The following is a 17,429-nucleotide window of genomic DNA, read 5'->3' on the forward strand; positions in this document are numbered from 1 at the left end:
ATATTTATTTATTTTGGTTATTAATTATTAATAGATAGCCTATTTTATTAATAGAGAATATATTTTATTAATTCATGCTATTCATTTTCAAACTAAATAACTTAAATCTTTACAATAAATTTTAATATTTTTGTTTATGAAATATTTTATTTTAAAACAGATTTACTTTGTAGAATATAAGTAATTTTATAAAACATTTTGAAAATATATATTTGTAATTATATTTATATTATTTTGTACTATCTATTTTTGCGTCAATAAAAATCAGATATAATATTTACATTGATATAAAACACATATATTATAGTTTCTTTTATTTTTATTCTTGTTAATAACTAATATAATTAAATAAATTAATACTTGTTAATATTTTTTCTAATATTTTGTATAACTTATTATAATGAATATATATATATATATATATATATATTTATTTATTTATTTATATTTCAGTATTTATAAATCTATAATTGTTTTGTAGAGTGTTTTCAAAACCGGACCGATCGGTCAAACCATAACTCCTTCATCTTGTATGTTCCAGGATGTTCTAAAAACTTGATTTGAACTAAACTGTCAAAACTCGTAAAACCGGTGAAGTTAAGAGTACGACGGGTGGGATATCCACTGGATTAATGATTTTACTATATTTATCCGGATCTGAAGTTTTAGGGTGTTGGATATCTTTTAAAAAATTGTGATACCCGAAGAATATTCGGATCCGGATTTAGAACCTTAAAATAAATAAAATACTATTAAAATATACAAAATATTAATTATTTTTTAAAAATATATAATGTTTTTAATTATTTCTATCTATACTATCAAAAATTTATAATTATATATTGATGGAAAGTATATAAATTAATTATATAATTGAATTTATATTTTAATTAATTAAAATAAAATAAAAATCCCGGTTGAAGCGGTTAGACCGTTCTCACCATGTCGAGTCACTGTCTGGTTCGGTGTTCAAAACATTTATATTGTATAATTATGTTAATCTGTATTTGATCTGATTGATTTGCATTTTAAGTTTGATTTGTATTTGATCTGCATTTGATCTACTTGGTCTTCTGTATAATTGGTTTGATATGCATTTTGTGATATGCGTTCTCCATTTGAAGTCTTTATCTAAAAAGAAAGATTTAAAGGTCAAGAAATTGTGTTCAAAAAAAAAAGGTCAAGAAATTGTTTTTTATAACTCATTATTTACGTAATACCAACTACCGAGGAAATAATTTTTCTTTTATTTGCCGACGTACAAGGAAACACAATTTAAATGCAGAATCAAGATACACACGCGTAAAAGATTTTTAAAAAGACATGTTTTAGCAGGGGAAAATGATCATTTAATTCCTCGACAATTTGAAATTAACACATTTATTCCCCAACTATTAAATATGTAAAATAATTCCTCAAGTGTATATTGACTTAACAAAATTAGACGTTTCAAAAGTCCACGTTAAATATTTAACTGCTGTTGTTAGTTGTTAGTTTAATTCGTTCCTCTGCCCTTTTTATCTTCTTCCCTAAATAAAAATAAAAACTTGAAAGTTGAAACTTTAAATAAAAAAAAACTTTGGGTGAATAAATGATTATAGCACTCTCCTGATTTGTTTGTGGGTTGTCACGAATTTCGTAATTGATGATATGCTGATTAATGACAATTACATTGAAGCTAAGAAAAAGCTTCTTGAATTTATGAGTGTTCTTCTTACTTTGCTTTGGGTTATAAAGAGCTCTAATGTCTGTAGTTGTTTCTCTTTCCTTTTCATAGAAGAATTGAAAACTGCAGCATACAGAAAAGTAACTGTTATCTCAGTTCTATTGTTTCCCTGATATTATCAGCCAACACATTTTAATCCTAGACGCCATTCATGGGTTTATAATACTTTTCAGAGTTAGACTTGAGGATTGTTTCAGAGTAACTATCTGCAGAAACAAATTAGAGATGAAAAAAACTAACAAACTCTTTGTAAGAGAGAGAGGAGAAGCACGAAATCAGAAACAATTTAAATACCTATCAATTAGTTATAAAATTTCAGACTCCGATAAACCGATCTTTAAGGAGTGTTAGCCAATATAAGAAGAAGTTCCGTTTCGTCAAAGAACTCGTCTGTGCTTTCTTCTTAAAATTGATTTAGGTTCAAAGCTTTTTAATTTTGGGAAGAAGGTAGGAAGAAAGGTGTTAAAGAAGGATTAATAAAACATATGGCATCTTCTCAAGTGTGTAGAGAAAGGAAATTTTGGGGGTCAAAGATATATGGCATTTCCTTGGATCATGTGGAGACTATGGAAGAACAGGAATGGACTTATCTTTGAAAGCAAGGAGTTTGAACCGCCTGATATCGCTAGAAAGGCCTTTGATGATTGGAACGAATGGACTCAAGCGCAACTTCCAGATGATCCTATGGCGGATTCCGCACTAAGCACAGGGGGTGACAGAATCATTCCGTGGGAGCCTCTGTTGAATGATTGGTCCAAGTGCAACATTGGGATCTTCTGGTGCAAAACGACATGTATAGCTGGAGTTGCGTGGATCCTTAGAGATTGGAAGGGACAGGTGATCCTACATAGTAGGTCATCCTTTGCAGGAATCCAATCTGCTATGGATGCAAACGCGGATGGATGGTTATGGGCTATTGAAAGTATGGGCAGCTTAAGGAGAAACAAAATCATCTTCGAGGTGGAAGCTGCAGACCTTTTGGGTGCTGTCACTCGGCCTCCCGCTTGGCCATCGTTCAGATGGATCTCGAAGAAGATCATTTGCTCCTTAAATTCTCTAGGTGACTGGAAGCTTGTGCAGACTAATAGGAAGGCTAACCTCCCTGTCTTCTTGATTGCAAAAAGCGTCATCTCTGAGAATTTACCTCAATCATATGTAGCTTGTGGGTTTCCTAGTTGGCTCTCTTCCTTTTTTGTATGAGGAAGCCATAAGCTTATTCCTTTTTGGTGTCTCTTGATTGGGGTGAATTCCCTTGGTATAGGGATGTAATGGTTATGTTGCTATAACAGCATGAATGAAAAGGTTTCTTTAGTGTAGAAAAAAAAAAAGAAGGATTAATAAAATAAATTTTTTAACAATATCAGCTAAACATTTAACGTAGACTTTTTAAATGTCTAATTTTGTTAAGTCAACATACACTTGAGGAATTATTTTGCATAGTCAATAATTGGGGAATAAATGTGTTAATTTCAAATTGTTGAGGAATTAAATGATTATTTTCCTTTTTTAGCAGTTGTATATGTAGAACACTTGGCAAAGTGCCCATGGCTAAACCCACTTTTAGTTTAAAAAAAAAAGATTAAAAAAGACCTGTTTATTTTTGCATGGTCACGGCTAGGACCAGGTCAATACTATTAAAAATGTTAGCCAATTAAAAAGTTTGTTATCATACAATACAAGGTATAGAGCAATAGTTTTCTTGTATAACTTACGGTTTGGTTGACCGATAACATCGGCCAATATCTACTCCAAGTGTGGAAATTTGAAATGAGTCTACTCGTTAGTGAATAACTAACTAAATCTCAATATTATTCATAACAAAGTGAGTGGAAATTTTAAACGAAACTGAACCAGAGAACAAAAGAACCTAATGTAAAGAGCAACTTTTCAATTTCTTTTGGACAAATCCTTAGTAGTGAAAAATACTTTTAGACATATCAAACACACACAAAAATCACAATCGAAACCTTTCAAAAGAAAAATTATAATCGGAACCATAAATATCCGAAAGACAATAAAATAAATCAAGCAAGGGGCTTAGTGGTCTTGAGTGAGATTCGGCCCCAATATGGATCCGGGTTCGAATCCCTCTGGCTATTGGAAAATTGACATTTTGGTATCGCCAGAGAAAGAGGACCGACACGTTGGCTGAAAACATAGGCTACAAACACGTGACTAGTCTACTCACTTCTGTGGAGGCGAGGATAATTCTGTATAATCAAGACAATAAAATAATTGAAATCAATGTTCTATTAAAGAGATGTACGATATATCCTAGTGTTGATATACACGTACGCTTTAAGACTCAAAACGTTGTAAAATCAATTAGTACCAAAAATCACTACACTTTTACCGACTCCTTTATCAGGTTTTCGATTTCTTTAGGTTTTCAGTTTTTTCACTTAATATATCATTCCTTCTGTCATTAAAGTAAATACTGAAAATGTGAACTGTTTTCTTGCTACCTTAATTAATAAGTATATTATGATATTATTTTGTCTTACGTTAAAAAAGGTCGTGATTATTGGATTTAGGTCATTTTCCGAATGTTTATTTGATTATCAAGCATGGCCCTGCTCATTTGCTCATTGCGTCAATGTCCCCTAGTCAGACAAAATTATACTCAACATGTAGTTTTCCTTAGTCAAAACTTGTTTATATGTATTAATAATAAACAAAAAGTAAGGTGTTGAATGTTGAAAACAATAGATTTGTTGAATTTGTTTTCACATATGACATCGGCTAAGAACATACACATGTAGTTCCGTGTGTAGACTACGGGGCAGGTATAAGACTTTCTGGTCTTCCAAGTTTAAATATAGCTTCCCACGACAACATATCAAACAAATTAAATTCTCGTTAATCTCTTGGTAGATCAAGAACCTCCATAGATCGGTTTAGGTCATAATGGACAAAAAACAACAATCACCACAGTATCAAGTGTTCTTAAATTTCCGGGGAGCTCAACTGCGCCATAACTTCATCGACCATCTCGTATATGCCATGAAAGGACGTGGGATAAATGTCTTCATCGACACAGATGAGCAAAAAGGTAAGGATATCAAAATTCTTTTAAAGAGAATTGAGGAATCAAGAGTGGCGCTGGCTATATTCTCGACCAAGTATACGGAATCATCATGGTGCTTGGACGAACTTGCTATGATAAATAAGCGTGTAGATCTAGGCATGCTTGAGGTTAGATTATATATATATTGAGTTTATATTTGTTTTGGATCGAGCAAAATCTTCCCGTCTTGTTTAATAATGTTTTAGTTTTGCTATATTGTAAGGTGCTTCCTATCTTCTACAAGGTGTCTACAGAAAGTGTTAAAAAACTTGTGGGAGAGTTTGGTGACCACTTTAGGCGTCGTGAGTGGGAATATCGTTGTGAACAATCCAAAATTTATGAATGGAAAAAGGCGTTGGAGTGTGTCTCTGCTAAGATTGGCCTTACCTTGGATGAGAAAAGGTATAAATTTCTATCTGTAGGGTTTTAATAATTTTAAACGCAAATATTGGATAAAATGTTTGATGATGAAATTTTTATGTAGATAGCGTCTTGATATACACGTAATTTACTTCCGCGGTTACAAAATATATACCCACTATGCGTATTAGAAAACAGTAGTGACATAGACAAATAAATGTTTTAAATCATTTCCTCATGCACCAAATTTGAATGTTACGGAAACTTATATAGATTAATAGAAGCATCCATCACAAAATGTTTTGTTTTATTAAGAGCCTAGTCTATCCAACTAATCTCATTTTTTTTACGTCACTCATGTTGTCAGTTCGGAGAGCAATTTTATCGGATTAATCATCACAAATGTCTTGGAATTGCTAGAAAAAGTTTCATCCAAAGAACAAACTACCAAATCTCAAGTAAAGCTCAAGATAACACAGCCTAGAGAGGGTGTTGGTCTCGCTACAGGAGGCAAGTCATCATCTTACCCAACCAATGTACCGTCAGGAAAAACTTCCATCAACCCGGCGTGGCTTGGTTCTGGTTCCAGTTTATCAGGAGGCAACTCATTAGGTCCCAGTGCCACTGTCGTCTCGGGATTTGGTTCACAATCTCTACAAGGTCCATATAGCATCATGTCTCATCAAGGATGGACAACAGGTCCCAGTGGATTTGGTTCACAACAGTCTCTACAACCCCCGATGCAAGGCATCTATGACATGGGCCAAAGTGCAGGTTCAGCTTCTGCCACAGGAAATGCATTAGCAGCCCAGACCAATCAATTAATAGGTTTTGGACAGCGACCACAACAACCTTATAGCACGGTTAGATCTAGTCTAGCTCCGAGTGGGCTCCAGAACAACCATAATGCTCAATATGGGCCTGGACAATTAACTTATAGCTCGTCCACATCCTACAATGGAGTTCCAATCTCTAAGCATGCCTACGTATGGAATCCTTTACCAGGGACAACAATGACCTCGACATTCCACTTCCCGCCGATGGACTTTGGAAGTTTTGATTCTGATTCCGACTAAAAGACCTATCCTTAGCCTTCACGAATGTTCGGTCTAAAATTAGGTATATCTACTTTCACGTTTGGTTTTTGCTGATGGCCTGTACCACATCAATAATGAAAGGAAACCATTTTTGTTGCTAGATTTGATGCATAATCGAGTATGAACAAAACTTACATTCACTCCTATGATGAACTTTTAAATTTACCTCACATTTAAGAACAACTAGATTTTGATCTACGCGTTTTCGCGGATGTATTTTTCAACAAATGTTCTTATTTATTTTTCATGTTAATATTAGGGCTGAGCAAAAAATCTAAAGAACCGAACTTGATCTGAAAAAGTAGTACAAAACTCAAACCAAAATTGATTAAATCCGAATTATTCAAAATTTTAGTATTTAAATAACCGAATCGGATCCCAACCGAAGTATTTCGGATACCCTAATATGTTTGAAATAGATTTAAATACTTACATATATTAATTAATTTTGATTTAAAGCATATAAAACATCCATAATACATATGATACTTTTAAGTTGGTTTAAATACTTGAAAATATATGTAAATAGTTAAAATTAAATATCTAAAATAGCGAAAGTATACTCAAAATATCAAAAATACTTCAAATAATTATTGATTATCTATCTAAATATTTAAATAAAACCAATTTATCTGTTAAGTTTAGGTATTCTGACATATATTATTCAGATTTATATGTAATATATATCATTTTGTTTATATATTTTGAGAAAATTAAAGTATATAACAAATTTTAAATTTTTTAAATAATTTAACTGGGTTATCCGAACCTGCAAAGATCTCAATAGAATTTAAATGAGTTATCCGAACCTGCAAAGATCTGAATCGAACATGAACCAAAATTTAAAAATATCCAAATGGGACTGAAATCTTTGACCCGGAAATCCAAAACTCAAACAGATCTGAACCGAATCCGAATGCATACCTAAACGCTCATCCCTAGTCATAATTCTATATCAAATATGGCATCATATAATTAATCGTATTTTATATTTACCATCATATAAGTAATCATATAACTAATATTATTTTATATGTACCATCATATATATTATATTTTAAAATTTTAATGTGAAATACAAAAACCATAATTTAAGTTGGTATATGAAACTGGGCTATTTGTATTTTTCTTATATATATTAAAAACAGTTTTAATAATGTTTCTTGGAAAATATTTTAGTAAAAAATAATTTTTGAATATATGTATATTTTTAATCAATTCTTGACATAAAAGCAACTTTAAATTATTATTTTGATTTAGAATATATATAAAGTTTATATTTTTTTATGATTACTTTAGACAAAATATGTTTTTAGGTAATTAGATTGGCCCATTATTGTTAAGAACCAACTAGTGGTCGATCCATATCCAGTTAGACCAAACCAAACCAAGCGAAGGAAGACCATGTACGAGGCGGCTAGAAGCTTTCCATATATGTATTGTAGTAGTTTTCCATTTATCCTTATGACGGTTTAACTACTTGTATAAATAGAGACCTCTTGTCATAAGATTAATCCTTTTCACAAATCTCTAGTTTCACAACACGTTATCAGCAAGATAGTCTCCTAACCTAGCTAAGAATCCGACACACATAAACCCTAAAACCCCAGTTGTTTTTCCGGCGGCTTCATCTCTCTCTCCACCGGCGATTACTCTCTCTCTCATCAAGATCATCATCCGATCAAGCTCCAGCCACAACTTGATCTTGAATCAAAAGCCTAAACCGCAGCCTCTCTATATACTTAGGTATTGTCTGTGATTTGCTTGATCTATCTATTCTAATTTGTTTTGATTCGTTTTTGATTAAGGTTTCTAAAGATACAAGATGTTTTTGCTCAACCTAAGACACAACCTGATGGAGATCCAAGTCATAAAGCCACGATCTCCTTGCTTGCAAATCAACTCCATTGATTCAAACCCTAAGCCGCAACCCTAATCTCTTCTTTTGTTTTTGCGATTTGTGTTTAATCATTATTCTAACTTGTTTTTATTCTTGTGTTTAAGGTTTAACCAATATCAAACTCTTGATTCATAAATTCCATCCGACCCTTAGCAAGATGTGACCAGCTCCTGATCTGTTCCGGTCATGCAGTTCGCGATTGATATACCATGGATTTTACCTATTTTTACCCATGGTATATAAGTGTTTTATATACTATTTACTATGTTTTGGAGTCTATTTAGAGTATTTACAGGTTCAAGGGACGATTTGGAGAAATATGGTGATTTTGGTACCTTTTGGAGTCTTTCGCAGTGCAGAACTACACAGACGCTTCAGATGTTTATCTCTCGATAGAGGCCTTCCGACCGTTGGATTTATCCCATCTTTTGACACAAGATAGAGATTTGAGTTCGCTTTCCAATGCCACCGGTCTGAGGTCAATCCGCATCCTGTAGCCGAAGTTATGCCCGTTTTCCTGAAGAGTGATCAGTCTGCCTCGCGAGAGGAAGCTGTCGAGAAGAGGATTGTATGTCGATCGATGCAACAGAGTGCATGTCGATCGACAGGGACATCAGAATGTGGGCTGAGTATATTTTATGACCAATTGAAGCCCAGGAGTCACCACAAAGTTACCAAAATACCCTTGACGACCAGAAACCCTATTTATGTTATTTCTAAGCCACTGTTGACGGCTACGCTTTCTACGCTTTCTTTTGATTCATTGGTCTTAGTTTAGGAGAGAAGAGAGGAACTCCTTCAGAGTCTTCTTGGAACTCCTTTGGTTTTTATATTTATTCTATTGCAATTTCATCTACTTATCTATGATTTCTGTGACAACTATCATGTCTGAGTAGATCCACCTGTTAGGTTTAGGAATCAGATAGGTTATAAGGGATTAGCCCCAAATATAGAATTGCTAAGTTGTGGTATTAATCATTGAGACTGTTCTTAATGCTTGTTCTTGAGTAATTAACCTGAACTTGATCATAGAATCATTAGGCACAAGCGAGAGCTTGGTCTCTTATCTGACTTGTCTTCTCTGATCTAGGATACTAGATAACAGCGACAGCTGGTTTAGAAACCCTAGCGAACATATATTCAACCCGCGCATTAAGCCTACTAGAAGCATGTCGATCGATATCCCGACAGGTGAATCGATCGACGAAGCGAAAGGTGTATCGATCGATACTCCTATAGAGTCATCGATCGACACTTTCTAATTGATCATCCCGACAGGTGAGATCATTGGATCTAGTAATAGATAACCTATACAACGAGAGTTGATATGTTATTCTTATAGTTGAGTTCTATAATATCATAATTTAATATCTATATTTTTATAATTCCAGCCTGAATAGAAACCCTAGATCTAGCTACCATCCTTCCATAAAACAACTCTTAGTTACCTTCTAATCAACTGCCTTGTTCACTTTGCTTTCATTACATTCATATTTACTGCTTTATAACTGTTTGCCTAGTTAAATCTTAATATATATAGTTTACTGTGCGCCCTAGCTCTCTGTGGATTCGATCCCTAAGTACTACAATCGAACCTCTTATTTGAGAGAGTAAGATCACTTGTTAGGGTAATTTGAGTGATATCAAATTTGGCGCCGTTGCCGGGGAGCAAGGATTCGCCATTAGACTTGATTAATAGGTTTATTCTAGGTTTTATTTACTGTTTTAAGTTACTTACGAAAATTTTTTCTTGTTTTTCAGGTACATGCCAATTAGTACCAGAAGCAGCAAGGGAGAATTGCTTTTCTTCTCAGACCCAACACGTTTGGAACGCTCGATCCGCAAAGAGAAACTCGCAGCATCGATCGATACCACTTATACATCATCGATTGATACTTGTGAAAGAGAATCGATCGACACATCATCTGCAACATCGGTCGATACCAATCTGCGAGCAACCATGAGCGAGATACTTGTGCTACAAAGGGATGAGAATGGGGACCTGCATGACCAGGATGGTCATCTGCGTAACGCAGCAGATGAGAATGCTCGACAAAGGACACTGGCTGACTACAACCGTCCAGAGGAATACTATTTCAACAGATCAGCCATTCGTCTACCAGATATCCAGACACAGAATTTCGAGCTGAATCCAAAGTACTACACCCTCGTGGCACAGATACCTTACTCTGGATTATCTCACGAGCATCCTATGGACCATCTAGAAAGGTTTGAGGATCTTATTTCTCTTATCTGTATGGATGAAGTCCCTGAGGACTACTTGCTTTGCAAGCTCTTCAAATAGTCACTTGTTAGAGAAGCTTCGCATTGGCTTAAGCAGCTACCACCAGGATCTCTTACATCCTGGCCCGACATCCAAAATGCATTCCTGTGTAAATTCTTTGATGAATCACGTACTGAAGAAATAAGAGATAAAATTTGGACATTCTCTCAGGGACCTGGTGGGAGCAGTTTGTGATCTTAAGAAGAATAGGATGTGCCTAACTAATGTTGATGAAAATGTCTTCTATGATCCTGTGGAGAAGAAGAAAAGTGAAGATTTGATTTCATACATAGAGATGTTTGAAGATCCAGCACCTCTAACATATGCAGATCGCAAGTTTGCAAAATCAGGATCAACATCGATCGACATTCAACTTTCAAGATCGGTCGACAATGAGCCTCACGAATCGACCGACACAGAGCCTTTAGAATCGGTCAACAACATCCAAATTTCAGAACAGAACGAGACTGAAAAGTCTAAGTCTAGGGGAAGACCTAGAATGAGGAAGAAGAAAATGAAAAGGAATATAGATGTATATTCTCTATCACTGGTCCCTTCTCAGTGTCAGGAGGAAAGTCTTGAGTGTAGAGTGTGCCGCAGAGGAGGTCCAGCTTCTTTTGCTAAGGTTAGAGTGCTATCTGATCCAAAACTGAGAGACAAAGGGGAAGCGTCTGCAAGAGCTTTCATCAACTGCATCAACCAAATGAGGAAGAGAGACACATAAACTTGTTTTGGAGTAAGTTCACATCCTCATCCAGATTAAATCAGACCTCCAAAAGTCAAGCTAATGACTAAAAATAAGTGCTGAGTGGGAGGCAACCCACTGTTAGGTTACAGGAGAAGATTCATGGAAGAAGCATTGATATACCAATATCGACCAATGGTTGCAAACATTGGTCGACAGAGCATTAATAGCATCGATTGATCGCCACTTAATTGTGTTGATCGATAGAGCATCAAGAGTATCGATCGCCACTTAACTGTGTTGGTCAATATTCACATCAAAGTTAGGTATACTGTTTTTCCTTGTTAATTATTGTCCTTAATTATGATTTATTCTTCCACCAATCTTAGACTGTATAACACTGGTAACAGTGTTGTTTACGTCTAGGAGAGGTTGTACTAATATTATAATTTAGATTAGCTAGTTAGAATAGGGACCCGAGTAAACGATTGCTATATTATCGACCGACGAGAAGTCGATATCTATCGACATAACAAATCTGCCACGACCGATAACAACACATTTGAATCGATCAACATCTATTCTGGTCAGGTATTTCGTTCTAACTTGTTAAATTGAGTACTTATGGTTTCTTTCTCCCAACCTCCGACTTGATAAACACCATTATAGTGTTATTTAAGTCTGGGGGAGGTTCTACTGATATTGTATTTTAGTTAGTGAAAAAAAAAGATCCAGGTAAACGATTGCTCAACACATTGCCCGATGAGATCAGCTCGATATCGATCTCCAACGCTTCATATCAAACGATCGATTGTCTCTTCATTGTGTCAAACGATCTCTCTAGCCATAGACTGATGGGATCAACTCGATATCGTTCGACAACGCTTCATCTTCAACGATCGATTGATACTTCATTGTGTCGATCGTCACCGACATTAGCGAGCTGGTATATCGTTCTTACTTGTTAATTTTCGTAATTATGCTTTATGTTTTTCATACCACCGACTGTGTTACACTGGGACAGTGTAATTTAAGTCTGGGGGGATTACTAAAGATTATCTACTTTATGAGTCTTATTTAAAACATTTTCAAAAAGTTTTTATTGAGTCAAGAAGGGGATATATCTTAATCGATTTATTACTTGTCATCTAACCACTCTTTAGACTAGTCTTAGATTTACTGACTGCAGAAGTACTAGAGATACTAAAGTGGATCAACCTGTCAACTATGTTTGCACTTGCTGAGATTGTTTGAAGGAATCAAAGCTGACCTCCAACACTAATACTGACTTTATTTGCTTGTCTTGGGGCTTGGTAATCACTGGATCGGAATCCTCTTACAAGTCTGGAAGGTATTGTCTGTGTGTTTCTGGTTCCCTTCCCTCTCTCTCTCTTCGGCATCTCAAGATCTAAGTTTCTAAAGAAAAGATTGAAATGATTTCTTGAGAGGCAGAGGGGTAGGAGTGTCTCCTGCGACCCCATTATTCTAAATCTCAGGGATGATCACATATTGTGGAAACGAGGGATAGGTAAATTACCTGAGACCCCATTATTCGCTACACTTTGTCAAATGTATGAGTTACAAATGCAATGTCAATGAGATAGACTAGATGACCTGTGTTGGCATCGAAACTGTTGAAATTGAAACTAATAAGAGATTCAGAGAAGAGAGATGAGGGGAGAAAGGGATCAGAGAAGACTTCCTGTGTGTTCAGAAACTTGTTTGAGTTGAGTCCATGTGTCCTTTGATCGATACTCCCAAGGTAAAGCCTACACTTTTATTTTTATGCAAGAAATGAGGTTAGTAGAGAGGATTGTCAGACAGGATCTGTTAGGTTGTGGAACTAGTGGAATTTGGTTGCGATACTAGGATATGGTATGATGTGCTTCTAAGGTTAAGATGTTTAATGATTTGGTTTGCACTACTAGAGAGATGATGAACTGAGTTTTTAAAATCCTTCGAGTCCCTGCTGTTTTCAAACCTCTTTCAGAGAGACTGCCCGGTTGTTTTGCTTGAGGACAAGCAAAATGGTAAGTCTGGGGAGTTGATATACCATGGATCTTACCTATTTTTACCCATGGTATATAAGTGTTTTATATACTATTTACTATGTTTTGGAGTCTATTTAGAGTATTTACAGGTTCAAGGACGATTTGGAGAAATATGGTGTTTTTGGTGCCTTTTGGAGTCTTTCGCAGTGCAGAACTGCACAGACGCTTCAGATGTTTAGCTCTCGATGGAGGCCTTCCCACCGTTGGATTTAGCCCATCGTTTGGTACAACATAGATATTTGAGTTCGCTTTCCAATGCCACCGGTCTGAGGTCAATCCGCATCCTGTAGCAGAAGTTATGCCCGTTTTACTGAAGAGTGATCAATCTGTCTCGCGAGAGGAAGCTGTCGAGAAGAGGATTGTATGTCGATCGATGCAACAGAGTGCATGTCGATCGACAGGGACATCAGAATGTGGGCTGAGTATATTTTATGACCAATTGAAGCCCAGGACTCACAACAAAGTTACCAAAATACCCTTGACGACCAAAAACCATGTTTATGTTATTTCTAAGCCACTGTTGACGGCTACGCTTTCTACGCTTTCTTTTGATTCATTGTTCTTAGTTTAGGAGAGAAGAGATGAACTCCTTCAGATTCTTCTTGGAACTCTTTTGGTTTTTATATTTATTCTATTGCAATTTCATCTACTCATTTATGATTTCTGTGACAACTATCATGTCTGAGTAGATCCACCTGTTAGGTTTAGGGTTCAGATAGGTTATAAGGGATTAGCCCCAAATATAGAATTGCTAAGTTGTGGTATTAATCATTGAGACTGTTCTTAATGCTTGTTCTTGAGTAATTAACCTGAACTTGATCATAGAATCATTTGGCACAAGCGAGAGCTTGGTCTCTTATCTGACTTGTCTTCTCTGATCTAGGATACTAGATAACAGCGACAGCTGGTTTAGAAACCCTAGCGAACATATATTCAACCCGCGCATTAAGCCTACTAGAAGCACGTTGATCGATATCCCGACAGGTGAATCGATCGACGAAGCGAAATGTGTATCGATCGATACTCCTATAGAGTCATCGATCGACACTTTCTAATTGATCATCCCGACAGGTGAGATCATTGGATCTAGTAATAGATAACCTATACAACGAGAGTTGATATGTTATTCTTATAGTTGAGTTCTATAATATCATAATTTAGTATCTATATTATTATAATTCCAGCCTGAATAGAAACCCTAGATCTAGCTACCATCCTTCCATAAAACAACTCTTAGTTACCTTCTAAGCAACTGCCTTGTTCAGTTTGCTTTCATTACCTTCATATTTACTGCTTTATAACTGTTTGCCTAGTTAAATCTTAATATCTATAGTTTAGTGTGCGCCCTAGCTCTCTGTGGATTCGATCCCTAAGTACTACAATCGAACCTCTTATTTGAGAGAGTAAGATCACTTGTTAGGGTAATTTGAGTGATATCAGCGATCCGACTTGTTACAGCTCTCGGTGGTCCAAATCTACACTTCAAAGTTCTACAGGTAAACTTTGAAACCCAAAAAGAACTCATAATCGAACATGGTTGATTGATAAAGGAATGACCATTAAAATTTTGCAAAACCCCAAATCAAACCCTAGCAAAAGTTCAATAGGTCCATACCCTTCCATGAGTAAATTGAAGCTGTTAAACCAAAAGTTCGATATGAGATTGTTTATCAATTAAAATAAAAACCATAATGGTTTCTGAATCTCAAAACCCCCTTGATCTGAATGATCAAATCGAAATCCTTAAGCCTAGAAATCGATCAACTCCCCAAAACATAAACATGATCGGTTTCATCCAAAACCACTAAAATTTTTTATTGACACTACAAGAAAAATCGGTATAGTAGCACACGAAAAATGCTATCATAGAGTTTTCGTAGCGTTTTTGTAAACGCTCTGACAGCCGCAGCTATGATAGACCCCCCCCCCCTATTATAGCGTTTTTCGTATGCTATAATAAATAGAGATATCATAGCGTTTAAGTTTTGCTATTTTAAAAGATTATAATAGCATCATCATTTTGCTATTATATGACTTTCTATGGTGTTTTTCATATGCCATGATTTAGTTTAGTTTATATTGACATAGATATAACGCTATAATTAAAATAAAATAACTAAAAATAATTAAATTAATTTATTAAAATTTAATTAATTACAATTAATAAAAATAAAAATAATCAAAAATAAAATGGCAAGTTAATTCGTAAATAAAAATTAAATTTTATTTATTGATTAAAATCAGTATACAAAAATTAGAGAACACATTAAACCAAAAACTAATTACAAACATTAAACCAAACCATAATTAACCTATGGTTTAAAGATAAACCTGGTTTAGAAATCTAAAAAACTAAACCGGTTTAACATTAAAAAAAAAATTAACCCTATCTCAGCACCAAACTCTTCGCCGCCGTCAACTAACTCCATCAATCTGTGCTCTTCCACCACCATCGAAACTTCTTATCTGTCTCTCTTCCCTTGCCTCTGAACCAACTCCATCTCCTCTTTTTATCTTGCTCGACTCAAACTCCATCTACATCCCTGTCACAAACTGCAGGTCAGAAAAACAAAATTAAGAAAAAGTTACATGATTGGACGGAATTGAGATTAACATCTCAGCAGGAAGAACACAAGTATTATACCTTTCCTTAAACTCTAGGTTTTACGGATCTACAGAAGTAGAGACACCAAAACAGTCGTCGTCTTCCTGTCTCAACCCGCGGTCTCTTCCTGAAAACTAGTTTTCTATACACAAAACCGAAAAAAGATTCAAACTTTCACGGCAAATCATTTACAAAAAAAACAGAGACGAAATCAGGATCGAGAGAGAGAGAGGTGACGAGTTTCTGACTGAAAGAAGGTGGAGGTGGAGATTAGGTGACGACAGAGAGAAGTTACCAGTGGTGGTAAATAAGATCCAATCATTAGCTCAATGGAGAAGAAGAAATAAGATAATTGATTCGAAAATCAAACCAAACCGCTCTAAGAACAAATTAGACAAAGTTGAAAAAGAGTAATAAGATTAACAACAACAAAAACGTGGAGAGGAAACAAAAGAAGAGAAGCGACAATTAGATCTGTGAAGAGAGAAGGAAGCGTAGATAGAGCGTTGAATTGTGTGAGGTCACACTGTGACAATCAGAAACAAACAAAAAATAATCTGGACCATTGATTAAATTGTGATCAATGGTCTATAATTGTGATCCTCAGCATTATTGTCTCGACCAATAGAAAGAAAGGACGAGGATAGATGGGGAGATTGATTTTGGGCCTTTGATTTAAATAAATCAATGGCTAAAAACACAGTAGAAATTACTTTTATTTGATTATAGTTATTATAAATAACTATAGAAACTTTAACTAATTTGACAAAAAAAAATTGATATCATAATTTAAAATTTAAAATCTGATTTTTGTATTTAAATTTTGAAGTTGTGTAATTGGCTAAAATATTAAAAATTAAGACTGAATGTTTTATGATATAGGTTTAATATTAGGTATGTGATTTAGGGTTTAGGGTTAAAATTTATAATGAAGTATATGGTCTGAGTTTTAGAATATACTTGGAATTTAAGTTTGAATTCATATTATAAGTTTGAAAGTATTAGATTTATGACTTTATATGTAATGTTTAAGTTTAGGGTTTAGGGTATTATGTTTAGGGTATAGATTTAGGATTTAGTGTTTGAGGTTTATAATTTAAATTTGAGATTATATTTTAAATGAATTGAATTTAAATTTAAGATTGAAGTTATTGTACGAAAGTATTGATTTTTAAAGTATATGTTTTGGGTATAAATCATGTTTAGGGTTTAGGGTTTTGCTTAGAAAAATACAATTTTTTATATAAAACGAATTTTTCTTAAATTCTAGAAATTAAGATTTCGATTTGATGTTTGTTAAATTTTTAAAATTTAGATTTGAAGTTTACATTTAGTGGATGTATGGTTTATGCTTGAAGTTAAGGTTTAGGGTATAGAATTTGATGGAGGATTTAAGGTTTTATGTTTAGAAATTATTGATTAATACTAAAACTTAAAATGTTGAGTTTTATTTTAAGATTTCAAATATATGACTTTGTATAAGTTTGAGGTTTAGGGTATTGGATATAGGGTGTTTGAGGTTTAGAATTTAAATTTAACATTCTTTTATTTCTTCATTCGTTTACTTCTTCATTTAACTTATAAAAATATCATCACTTTTAAGATTGTTCTGATCCTTTTCCATGAACTGAGCTCAAATATAATCAGTTACAAT

General features: G+C 34.5%; 1 protein-coding gene and 1 long non-coding RNA gene across 3 annotated transcripts; one reads left to right on the top strand and one right to left on the bottom strand.

Moving 5' to 3' along the window:
- The first annotated feature begins 4,573 nt into the window (after positions 1-4,573).
- Positions 4,574-6,386, top strand: LOC108806472 (protein PHLOEM PROTEIN 2-LIKE A6-like). The gene is made up of 3 exons (XM_018578602.2): positions 4,574-4,921; positions 5,017-5,195; positions 5,521-6,386. Exons 1-3 carry the CDS (start codon positions 4,634-4,636, stop codon positions 6,227-6,229), a joined length of 1,176 nt encoding a protein of 391 aa, XP_018434104.1. The 5' UTR covers positions 4,574-4,633; the 3' UTR covers positions 6,230-6,386.
- Positions 6,387-15,372: 8,986 nt separating this feature from the next.
- On the bottom strand, positions 15,373-16,426 carry LOC108849284 (uncharacterized). Of its 2 annotated transcripts, XR_008934883.1 has the most exons (3): positions 15,815-16,285; positions 15,556-15,723; positions 15,373-15,482 (listed from the first exon to the last, which is right to left on the bottom strand). It is a non-coding gene; the product is annotated as an uncharacterized LOC108849284 (long non-coding RNA). The 2 variants fall into 2 exon arrangements; XR_001949156.2 differs by having other exon boundaries at positions 15,373-15,723; positions 15,815-16,426.
- Positions 16,427-17,429: the final 1,003 nt, after the last annotated feature.

Source organism: Raphanus sativus, chromosome 6 (assembly GCF_000801105.2).
Source record: "Raphanus sativus cultivar WK10039 chromosome 6, ASM80110v3, whole genome shotgun sequence".
NCBI classification, from domain to species: Eukaryota; Viridiplantae; Streptophyta; class Magnoliopsida; order Brassicales; family Brassicaceae; genus Raphanus; species Raphanus sativus.

Coding starts and splice junctions, on each gene's coding strand:
- LOC108806472 (XM_018578602.2), top strand. CDS start 4,634: ATGGACAAAAAACAACAATCACCACAGTATCAAGTGTTCTTAAATTTC. Junction 4,922..5,016: donor TAGATCTAGGCATGCTTGAG/GTTAGATTATAT, acceptor CTATATTGTAAG/GTGCTTCCTATCTTCTACAA. Junction 5,196..5,520: donor CTTACCTTGGATGAGAAAAG/GTATAAATTTCT, acceptor TCATGTTGTCAG/TTCGGAGAGCAATTTTATCG.